The sequence below is a fragment of the Pantherophis guttatus genome, chromosome 6 (genome assembly GCF_059756535.1).
Source record: "Pantherophis guttatus breed Tessera chromosome 6, ASM5975653v1, whole genome shotgun sequence".
In the NCBI taxonomy this organism is placed as follows: domain Eukaryota; kingdom Metazoa; phylum Chordata; class Lepidosauria; order Squamata; family Colubridae; genus Pantherophis; species Pantherophis guttatus.
The window spans coordinates 27,748,172-27,760,733 of NC_142068.1; the positions used below are offsets into that span (position 1 = coordinate 27,748,172).

The following is a 12,562-nucleotide window of genomic DNA, read 5'->3' on the forward strand; positions in this document are numbered from 1 at the left end:
CATTCTTTCTGGCAAGACTACAGTATTATCAAAAATGCCATATGTACAAGATTTCTCTGTTCATACTTTTCTAACTTACTGTCCTTGAAATTCTTTTTTTCTCATTTGATATATAGAAAGCAGTTAAGAGCAAGGCAGATCTCTAAATATTTTGTTACTTCCATATTTCCCTGACCATTGGCTTGTGCTTATGGATTAGAGCACTAGATTGCCCACTCAAGTTTAGATGGAAACCAGGAAGGCTGTCTACATCCTTAAATCTGAAACTTTGCCCCAATACACAATAAAAATGGGTTGGAAACATGATGCCCATGGCTTCTGAAAATCAAATGAAAATTAAGTTTAACATTAAAATACTGGGCATTTGAGTTCTTTTGTAATACTAGAAGATTAGATTGCTGATGAGATTTTGTGTGATTGCTGTAACATTGGCCTTTCCAAAGGTTACTGACCCGGCTATAAATCAAGTATATTTCACATTTGTTTAGTTTTCACAATTCTTCCACTATCAAAGAGAGCAAATGATACTCCATCATTTCTTTTTCCTCCTTTTATAAATTAAAAATTTGCATCCAAATGCAAATTCTCTACTTGCCTGGACCAAGCCTAATATATTCTTAATCTTAATAAGTTAATACAATTGCAGCTGCAATTACAAATGCAGAATACAATTGCTGCATTTCAAAAGTTCTATTTATGATTGTATATCTAATCTGCAGTGTTATAATTCGCTAATTCAGAAATAATAATATAAGCAAACAATTAACTGTATGACTAACACAGCATGTGCCAACCTGTTCAGCTGCTGAGACTGTGGCTAACCATGATTGTGGGAGGTGAGGTGCGGATAACAGCCTCAAATAAAATGTGCAATCATTGGAAAGGACAATGGCAGAACAGATTAAAAACATTACGAATGTCAGCTTTCTGTATTCAAATTTTAAGGATTTAGGTATAACTTGCATAAACCCCAATGATCCATTGATTTCTGGGTGGTACACGACTTTATATTTCTTTGTCTGTTTAAATGGGTTTTCTCACCCATAGCTTTTACATTTGCTTGTGGACAATAGATCATAACTGTAATCTGAGTGGAGCACTTCAGAAGAGTTTAGAACAGTATTTCTCAATCTCAGCAACTTTTTAAGATGTATGGACTTCCACTCTCGAATTCTGCTGAAGATGAATTGCTGAGGTTGAGAAACACTAGTTTATAGCATCTTAGAAGATGCTCAAGAGACATCCTTCCAAGGATGCATGTCTCAGCACCCTCAGCAAAATTGGCTGGATGCTGGGTCACACCATTTTCCTATGTCAGTGTGTCTTACCACCTACCACCCCCAATGAAGAATATAATAGTACTGTAGAATTGTAACCAATCAGAGGGGAGAGGTCATTTAGTCAAACTCTTCTTAATGCAGGAATTACACACCTCAAGTATTTTAAAGCTGTCTTTTCAACTTCTGCTTACATGTTCCCCTAGAGGAGAACCAACCACCTTCCAGTCTACATTGTTGTATAGTAATAAATATTTGATTTGTTTGAATGTATGCAAATAATCCTTTCTCTTTGACAAATGCTCAGAAGATACATTTTAGGCAGCTTTTCCCATACCCATTTCATGTGTGTGTATTAACAAGTAGTCATTCAATTATAAATTTAGAAAGGAGTTGTCCTCCATCTGATGCCCACCACATGTTGGAGTCTGGAATTCTCATCCTATCCAGCCACTGGAATCCTGAGAAGAATAAGTCACTAGAAGCATCAAAACTGTTTTGAGTGAGGCTGTTCTGAAATTTCATAGACCTTCCTTATGATTTGTTGCGCACTCTTTCATTTGTAATCCTCCTGATTTCCCAGCACCATATTTCTCTCTAGGAAAAAAAAACCTTCAAAAAGGAACAGATGAAATATAAGCTCTCAGTTGGGGAAAGAGAGCATCAGACTGAGGAAGGTTGCAAAGCATCATAATTCATACTTATCTAGGAATATGCAACTATTAATGGATTAAACTCATACAAACCCTTATTCCTGAATATCATAGATTTGAAAAAGATAAAGCTTTAGAATCAGTCATGGCTTAAAATTCCTAACCAGGATTTGACTTATGAGGAGATCTGCATTAAGGAGTCATTTCTCCAACCTGTCAAGGCTGCCAGGGCCAGGCAACTTTTTATTGACAAAGATTTCACATGATAGCTTTGGAGAGGGGAGATGAGGACCATAGACAAGCATGGCTAATATTTCAGGAAGAATGTTGAAGGTTGTGTTTGTTTTTTTAAATGCTTGTTTTGCAGATGTCTCAAAATGGGTGGTAAAGTTAGTCAGACCACAGTCTTGGTTTAAGAGATGTGTGAGAGCTGCAAATAGGTCTTGATGGCCATCACTGCCCACCTGTCTTCCAGGACACATATAACTGCTACCATATTTACTTCTTGCCTCCATATTTCAAAAGAACTGACTTGTTGTTGTTGTTGTTAGTTAAGAAGTTGTGTCCGACCCATCACGGCCCCATGGACAACTTTCCTCCAGGCCTTCCTGTCCTCTACCATCCCCTGGAGTCAGGGGTGGGTTCTACTTATCTTTACTACCGGTTTGCAACGGGGCCGCGTGTGCGCGCGCTCTTCTGCACATGTGCAGAAGCGTTTTGATGACATCGGGGTCGGTGGGCAGAGCCTCCCACTGGTTTTACTACCGGTTCTATAGAACCGGTGCAAACCGGGGTCAACCAGAGTCCATTTAAGCTCACGTGTACTGCTTCAGTGACTCATCCAGCCTCCTCATTCTCTGCCATCCCGTTCTTCTTTTGCCCTCTGTCGTTCCCAGCATTAAGTCTTCTCCAGTGAGTCCGTCCTTCTCATTAACTGGTCAAAGTAAAACATTTAAACTCAATAATGGGACAAATATGACCTAAAATGTCCTCTTTTTACAGGGAGGAGGTGTCTAGACATTTCCCTCTAGAATGCCTTTCTTGTCAGATGAGTCATGTAATAATCACCCCCATGTTTTTTAGCTGTCAGAAAGAACCAATAAGAGGCAAATCAAAACAGGTCACTCAGGTACAAGTTATTAAAAACAATGAATATAAAAGCGTCTGTCAATAATCACCATTAGGAGGGTTAGACAACTGCAGCATTCTGCCTTCAGCTATGCTCAGTTATATTCCTCACTACCTAGTTTTGTCTTTTCTTAGGATTACAGAGTTACGTACACAAACTTCATAGCCTGAGCAATAAAACCTAAATATTCTTACTGGGATTAAGACACACTTCATATACTATATATGTAGTACATGGGTCAGATTTATAATCCAAGTTACGTACACTTTATGCTAAAAGTATTTGCATTCCAAGGAAACTGAAGTACTCTGGCAATACAATATTTATGCATATATATTTCTAAAAAAATTCTTAGCCTGCATAATTTGAATCGTCTTCTTTCAATTCAAAGAAGCTGCAGTGGTGCTGAGGGAGAAACTAAATGGACACCAGGCAAAGAAATGAGTACTAGGAGCAATTTTCAGCATCTTTCATGTCTGTTATAGAAATGCTAATTTCTTTCATTGTAGCCATGAGGCCTAGAAACTTAATAATTTAAGTAGCTCATCCATGCACTTAGCAATTACAGTGGAATCCAGAATGATTTCATATAAGAATTTCTCAAGTACCAGTTAATAGAAGTGTTTCTCTCTCTTTCTCTCCATCTTCCCCTCCCTCCCTCCTTCCCTCCGTCCCTCTCTCTCTCTTTCTCTCTCTCCTATTTCCCTTTGATCAATATTTATGTAAAATTCAAAATATTTTTGGCTATTTTCTGCAACACTGTTGTAGTAGATCAAAGAGCTGCCAACCAAGAGTTATTCAGGGGTTACAGGATCACTCCAGTAAATGTCCCATCTGTTCACCTTGTTCCCAGCCAAAAAAAATTGCTGCAAACGACCGGGGAATAAAAAGGCACCAGCCTTCCCTCTTGCAGAGAACATATTATTAGCACACCACTAGGCAGCTCCCAAAATTGTCAGGAAACAAAAATGCTTCATACCTTTTTGTTGATTTAGCTATAGCTTTTCCGTTGGGCTTGGTAATATCTCACTTAGCAACCTCAGCAAATCTGATCAGACTTCATAGGTAGCCCAATTATGAATGCAGCATTGAAACTGCAAAATGCCATGGGAAATGCCTCAGTGCAATTATACAAGGTAAAGTGTTAATCCAAGATAGAATGATAGCTGCTGGGTAAAAATAAGTTCTGCCTGAAAACCCTTGATGGTAAGTGGATAAAATGTGCAACCTGGAAGCCATGTCAGTCAAAAGAAGTGATAGCAGAGAAAACTTCTGTTTGGAATTCCAGTGCATTCCATCCTCTCATGGTTTCCCATTGTCCCCATAAGTCAGTCACTATTCTACAGCCAATGGCCTCTCTTTGTGTATTGATCTATTTATATTTATTGATTTATATCCTGCCTTTATTATTTTTATAAACAACCCAAAGCAGTCAACATAACTACCGGTAATACACTTTCCTTGTTCTATTTTCCCCACAACAACAACAACCCTGGGAAGTGAGTTGAAATGAGAGAGAATGACTGGCTCGAAGTCATGAAGTTGGCTTTTATGTCTAAAGTGGGCCTAGAACTCACAGTCTCCTAGTTTCTAACCTGGTGCCTTAACCACTAGACCAGGCTGTCTTCTTAACTTACATTAGGTTGCCTTGATTTCCCCCTTCACAGCCTTTCTGTCCTTCTACAGATGTTGCAGTTGCCCCATGCCTGCTAATGGCCCTTGCTCGGACATAAGCTGTTCCATTTTGATATGTAAGTGATAGGACTTGCAACTTGTACATTATCAGGTGATGATCTACTGGAAACAGTTTAAACTGAGTTCTTGGTTAGATGTAATATTCCAGACCAATAATTAAACTTATATTGTGTATCTGATTCACAAACTTAAAACCTCCTTTAAACATAAATAGAAAACGATTCATTGTATTATAAGAAACGATTCAAGTAATTCAAGTATCATAAGCAATGGATATGCAACCAACCCTTTCTGATTTTTGGAATCTTTAAATTTAGGTAGTTGTTATTTTAAATAACTTTTGGATGAATTATTCGGGGAACTAAATCATGATCAGTCACTCTGTCTTAGTTAAACCCACCTCATAGGATTGTTGTTCTGGGGAAGATAGGAGAAGGAAGGAATATTAGATAGGTTCACCCCCTTCAGTTATTTATAAAAACACTAAAAGTGAAATAGAAATAATTGGTAGTTGCCTTTGCTTAAGAACTAGAATAAAAGCTTTGTTGCGTAGCAAATTCAAAAGACTTTGAATAGGAAAGAATAAATAATTTGTGTAACGCTTATCAATCAGTACTGCTCCTGTTATGTATTTTTTTTTTATTTATTTATACTCCATTTTTCTTGAGGACTTCAAGAGGGATACATAGCTTCCCTTTTCCAAATTTCCTTGCATAACAACAATGCTTGAGGGAAGCTGGGCTGAAAAATCTCAAGAATGAAGTTGAATCCAGGTTTTCCGATATGTTCTCCTACTTTCACCACATAGCCTCTTTTTTTATGAATAGAGGCTCTCTGAGAACTGCGTTCTGAAGTTAGACTAGATCAGCGTTTCTTAACCTTGGCAAGATGTGCAGGCTTCTTGCTCATGCTAGCTGGAAAATTCCGGGAGCTGAAATCCACACTTCTTAAAGTTGCCATGGTTGAGAAAACACTGGATTAGAGGCATTTCAAGTACTGCTTTGGACCTTCTACAGAAAGAAGGTCCAAAGCAGCATACTTCCATTGCTTTTCTCATCTCCATGCAAAAGTAGTCCTTCCTGGCCTAAACGAACTCATGATCAGATCTGTCCGAGTTTAGGCAGTGTAACTAGTATTACGAGATAAACCCAGGAGCAAAACACAGCACACAGAGCCTTTAGATATAACAGTGGTTTATATACAACTAAATATTGGAATGATTTGCCCACCGAGCTCAGGATAGCCCCGGACCTCCTCTCCTTTCGTCGCGAACTGAAGATGTGGCTCTTCCGTCAAATAACTTGATCTGCTAGGGGTTGCACAAACTGTAATAATTTTAAATATGGTTTTTAAGGGATTTTTAACTTATTTTGTGATTTGTATTATTGATTGTTGTTATAAGCCGCCCTGAGTTCTTCGGGAGAATGGCGGCATATAAATCGCAAAAATAAATAAATAAATAAATAAATTTACAGACTTCTACATGGTTAAATATCTTATACAGCGACTGACACATAGGTAGCTTCTGCCCAGCTTCTTAAAGTGGCAGTAACCCTGCTGCCTCATTCCCATTGCATCAGCTTTCAGTTGCCTCCACTTATAACCTTCCATAAGCTTACAGCTATTACATCTACATACCCTGGCATCATCTGTAAAAAGCAGATTCTTGTTTCTCTATGTCATGCCATTCACCCATTCCATATGTTCCACTCCTACTGTTGTATGTTATTAGGTGATGTGAAATATGAGTGTGGAAACCTGGCATCAAACAACAAAAATCTAAGCAGAGAGGGAGTCCTGCTCATTCTGCAAGGGTTCTGTAAATCAGAGATCATGCTAAATCTGATGCTGGAGACAACTTGGGAGACAAGGGTTGACATTTGTGTCAAAATGTCAACAACAACAAAGAGTACAATTCTCTGGTTAATTTTAAAAAAAAAATGCATTATCAACATGCTCCAAAAGGTGGGGAAACAGGATTGGATTGGATTGAATAACAAAAAACAAAAAACAAACCAAGGCATTTATGTATGCTTTGTTTTCTGAGTTTTATTCTGACTGCAAAGATTTAGATCTCTGCTGCAACCACCAACATTTACCCAGAGTTACTGCAGAAAAAATATATCTGCAATTCTCAGTAAAATGTCCTATGTCAATAGCAGAATACTTTGAAATTGAAGTATAGATTGGCAGGGGGAAAAAAGAGAAAGGAAGGGGGAAGTAAAATGTGATGACATCATCATTTAGGTAAATTCTTCCGGCAGAATGCAATGGGAAGAAAATGAGATCTCTTGTTGAAATCTGAGCAACCTTAGCAAATTTTATATTATGTCTATTTTGATTCTGGGATTTATTATTTTGTTATTATTGCAAACAATCAAAAATATTGTTAAAGGGTGGGAGTGAGGGATAAAAAAAGATTCAGCATTTCTTCTCAAACAAAACAATATAGCAGGCTTGTAAAAAGACAGATTCTGAAACTAATAGGAGTTGCATCTAAGAGACCACATGTAACTCATACTGACACAGCAGTAACTGCATTTCTGTGGAATAGTGTTTAAAGATGAAGTGTGCTTGTCATTGCACTTGTTGAATCTTGTCTCAAAGAATAAAACCATGATAAGACTCATACAATTAAACTTCTTACGAATACTCAGATGTATTCTAATATCTGAAGGGCCTAATAATGCAGCTTTCGAAAACCAATAGGAGGTTGAATTCCCCCCGCCCCCAAAGGAGTAATTATCCCACTGAGACAAAACTCTTAACAGCAGAGCATTATACATGTATATATGTGGCATCTTAGAGATGTAATTAAACAATAACATTTCCACGCAGAAAGTCCCTGGTTCTAAACCTAGCATAAAAGCTGTGGTGGCGCAGTGGTTAGAATGCAGTACTGCAGGCTATTTCTGCTGACTTCTGGTTGCCTGCAATTTGGCAGTTCAAATCTCACCAAGCTCAAAGTTGACTCAGCCTTCCATCCTTCTGAAGTCGGTAAAATGAAGATCCAGATTGTTGGGGACAATATACTGACTCTGTAAACCACTTAGAGAGGGCTGTAAAGCACTATGAAGAGGTATATAAGTCTAAGTGCTATTGCTATCTCATGACACAGAACTAGAAATATCTGCTTCTCAAAGTCCTAGGGGAACCAATGAAACAGTATGTCCTGCTGTAAGCCAAGTTTCTATGTTACTGATGAGGAGAATTTGTTTCCTTTATCCAGTGTCCACCAAAATTAAGGCATAGAATTTTGATATATATCAGGAGGCACAAGCATTGCATGCAAATAGTCTTATTCCAGTCTGGTTAAACATTTGGGCACCAAATGATGAGAAAGATCTCTATCTATGTCTCTGGAGAGCTCTTAGTAATCAAATTAGATGATGCTAGTCTGTACAATAGAAAGAAGTAGAATGATTTTGCAGAACATGTGGGAGCTTAAATTAAATAGAAAACAAACAATTTAACTTTATGATCTTTCATCTTTTCAGTATGCCACCACAGGCTGTTCCCTGACACTCCATCATACAGAAAAGCCAGATCATGAAGACATTTGTGAGTATCGCCCTTACTCCTGCCCATGTCCAGGAGCATCATGCAAATGGCAGGGTTCCTTGGAAGCTGTGATGTCTCATTTAATGCATGCTCACAAGAGTATTACGACTCTTCAAGGAGAAGACATTGTCTTCCTCGCCACAGACATTAACTTGCCGGGAGCCGTTGATTGGGTGATGATGCAGTCATGCTTCGGCCATCACTTCATGCTGGTTCTGGAGAAACAGGAGAAGTATGAGGGCCATCAACAGTTCTTTGCCATAGTCTTACTCATTGGCACTCGCAAACAAGCAGAGAACTTTGCATACAGGCTCGAACTGAATGGCAACAGACGGAGGCTGACATGGGAAGCAACACCACGCTCCATCCATGATGGGGTGGCAGCAGCTATCATGAACAGTGACTGTCTTGTGTTTGACACTGCCATAGCACATCTATTTGCAGATAATGGGAACCTTGGAATCAATGTGACTATTTCTACATGTTGTCCGTGATTTTTTGTGTAACTTGTGAAACCATGTGGTTTCTCTGGGCATAGTGCTTTCATGTTTTGCTGAGTCATTTTTTTTAAAAAAAATTGGTATTCAACTGTTGCCCTGTCTTTTCCTTCTCATGCAGATCATAAGTACATGAGGAAGAGCAGGAATTTGCCACCAGTGCCATCACAAACCTGTCATTCAGTTTGGAGTGATGTATCTGTAGTGTAATCTATATATGTACACTCCTTCCATTGTATGAAATACTGCACAAATGTTAATCACTGGGTGGCAATACGCCCACATAGGGAGTGTATCTTCATACGTAATACAAGTCTTACCCTGACATTTTAATAAACTATATTCATTGGGAATTTTAAAATAAGATTTATCAGAATAGTTACTAAAGCAAAATCAATGCCCTTTTAATCCAAAAGGAAAGATATATATTTTTAAGAATTTCACTGGCGTTTTTTAGAGGGAGAAACAATGTCATCATCTTAAAAACAAAGCTTTTTTAAAACATAGGGAATAAAAGAGATGGGACATCCATCACAGGTAAATCTTCAATGCCTAAAGAGTCCATGCACAAGTTTCGAAAAATGAGGTGCTTAAATAGACTACAGCACTTCTGGTGACACGCAGGGAACACCATATTTAAACAATTCCATACAACAAAAACATGGTACAGCAAAAATGATGTCACTAAATTACAGCTTCCCTCCTATAAGGATGTGCTACTTGAGGGATATTTTTTTTACTGTGAGGGAATTTTTGAAAATGTGATCATTTACCCACAATATGGAATCTATTTCTACAATCTCAGTACTTCGATGGTTCACTATATTTCATCTCCAGGAAGGAGCAGTATACTGCTTCAAGCAACTGATAAAGCCCTTGACCATCTTTGTAACAAAATATTAAAAGGAAAGAGTAAATAAACAGAATGTGACAGTGTTGGAATTGCTTTATTTTTAAGCTTTTAACACACAGGAATTTGTGGATATTTTACATTTTACACAGTAATGCACACAGGAGAAAAAGTTTACTTTATCCAGTGAGTTTTCTTAGCTTTTTTTTCTGGCTGATGAATTGGTTGAGTTTTTATCTTTTTTAAAAAATGAATGTTTTCTATTAGGAATGAAGACTTGAATATCTGCACAGTGGGCCACTTCATCCACTCATCTCTCTATTTCTTTAAGAGTTGAAGAGACTCTTTGTCAGAGCTGCTTACCTAAGGGGTTGTAAAACACACACACACACACACACACACACACACACACACACACACACTCAAACATGGCATACTTCACATACACATTAATAATTCTAAAAAGTGATCTAGAATAACATAAGGGAAATTGATATGAGGATGGTCTTTCTTTTCTTTAATTTTTTTTCTGTTGGCATAGCCATATTTACTCTAGTTTTCTAAATAAACCTTTTGCAAAAAAAATAACTTGCGTGGGCTCTTTTACTGAGTAGAAAAAGAACACCTGAGCATCAACTTTGCATTCGTATCATACCTGCCAAGGACAAATATACCTCAATGGGACAGCGCCAGAGGTGGGTTTCAGCAGGTTCTGACCAGTTCTAGAGAACCGGTAGCGGAAATTTTGAGTAGTTCAGAGAACCGGTAGTAAAAATTCTGACTGGCCCCGCCCCCATTCTCTGCCTCTCAAGTCCCATCTGATTGGGAGGAAATGGGGATTTTGCAGTAACCTTTCCCTGGAGTGGGGTGGGAATGGAGATTTTACAGTATCCTTCCCTGCCACCCCCACCAAGCCATGCCATGCCCACCAAGCCACATCCACAGAATCGGTAGTAAAAAAATTTGAAACCCACCACTGGACAGCGTATCTTATACTCTGGCATAGTAAGCTTTTCCTGTCACAGTGACAGTCAGTGAACAGACATGGAATTTATTCTAGCAGAACTGTATTCCCATGTTGTCACATGGTCATGACATTCGTGAACAAAGCATGTCATGATACATATTATTCTGCATGACCATTACTATCACCACAGATCCCTATGCTTCTCATCTAGCTTTCTGACTAAAAAAATAGGTGTTCATAATCCAGACTAGGGATGATAATACACTGGGGAAGGTTGAAGTTAACTCTTAGAATTCAGAAAGCCAAAGAGAGCATAGTTGCTTTGATTTTAGACATGTTTGGCTTTTTTCTCTAATAATATATATTGAGTTTTAGCAAATAACAATGCAGAAATAAATGAAGAAAACTGAGTGTTATACAATATGAAAGCATCTGGTTTAATTTTTGGTAGTGCTAGGAACATTTTCTGCAAGGTTTTTTTAAGGGGGAGCAGCTATTTGCAGCTAGTCGAAATTATACAGAATAATTATTTGGCATTCTGATTGTTTTTATTTTTTTCCCCCCGGTATGGAGAAAGTCCTTACTTTCTGGAATTGAAATACCTCACTCGTGACCTGTTGAAGATCAATTGGAAAATGGCTGTAGATATATTTTGATTAATATTGACTATATATAGATTTGCCTTTTTTTTCCTTTTTTTACTGTGCAGTCAAAAAGATTTGTTTTATGCAGAAAAATCTCTTTGGCCTAAAATACTGCTGAAGCTCACTAATTAAACTTCTGAATACTTTTTTTTAACAAATAATATTTTATCCATTTCTAACATGTTTTAAAAATGCCTTTTCAAGGACTTGCTTACAAGGTTGCCATCAAACAGGTGTGAATATTTAAAAGCACTTTCCTATTGTTATTTTTATTAACCTATTTCCAGTGGTTCTCCAGTGGCCTACTTTCCCTTTCATCTTTGTACTTGCTTTGTCTGACTTACTAGTTCATAATTTCACTCCTTGCCCAATTCTCATCACCTATTATATGACTTTTATACAGTCAAAAGAAAGCCAACAGATTTGTTCTGAAATGCCACAAACAGCTTTTGCTAAAGCCCAATTATCCATTTTATCCTTATTGTTAAAACAGATTTAAGAAAATCATCTTAATGAATGCATATGCTGCTTTTACAAAGGGTTATCTAATCATCCAGGTTACAGATCAAATGTATGGCCTAATCAACTTTGTTACTGTTGCATCAAAACAGTTCTATGCTGTTTACCTGTTAAACCAATAGATCACATTCAATAAGACTTGCCAAATAATAAATCACATTCAATAAGACTTGCCAAATAATAATAGTTATGGCCTATTTGTACTATCTGGTTTCTATTCCTGCTTTACAGAAATATATCCCAAAGAATTTCAAACATCAATAATCCATTACTGATCAGTTACTGATACCAATGTAAGATTTAGACTAAAAGAAGAAATTATCTTGAGGTGGTGTCTAAAATATCTATTTCATTTGTATAATCCTGCAAACAATACCTTGAACACCATAAAATATCAACATCTACCTATCTAACAGGTCCTTGGAAAGGATTCAATAGGTGTACAAATGCCAAATCTAGTCTGAACATCTGGATGACTATGCGATGAATCAACAATACACATTTTCTGTAATATTTTATAGGGATCAAATGTGTACTCTCTACAAACATGTATATCAGTAGAAAATTACCAGAATTTTTAAATGCTGCTAGAGAGCCATTTTAACAAAACTTCAAAATTCTTCAGCTTCTACTACTGAATATAAATTTTAGTGTAATAGGAAAATTTATTAAATACATTAGAATTATTTTGTGGGCGTGGCTTGATGGTCATGTAACAATTCTTTAGGATTTAGCAGAGGTACTGGTCTACCAGGCTTTTAACTGCTTGC

At 37.4% G+C, this 12,562-nt stretch overlaps 1 protein-coding gene across 1 annotated transcript in view; it reads left to right on the plus strand.

The window, feature by feature from the left end:
* SIAH2 (siah E3 ubiquitin protein ligase 2) overlaps positions 1-9,735 on the plus strand; it is a 27,772-nt gene extending 18,037 nt beyond the window's left edge. Inside the window, exon 2 of the mRNA XM_034439234.3 lies at positions 8,252-9,735. Within this exon, the coding sequence (XP_034295125.2) occupies positions 8,252-8,809 (558 nt within the window). The 3' untranslated portion in view covers positions 8,810-9,735. The remainder of the gene's footprint in view (positions 1-8,251) is intronic.
* Positions 9,736-12,562: the final 2,827 nt, after the last annotated feature.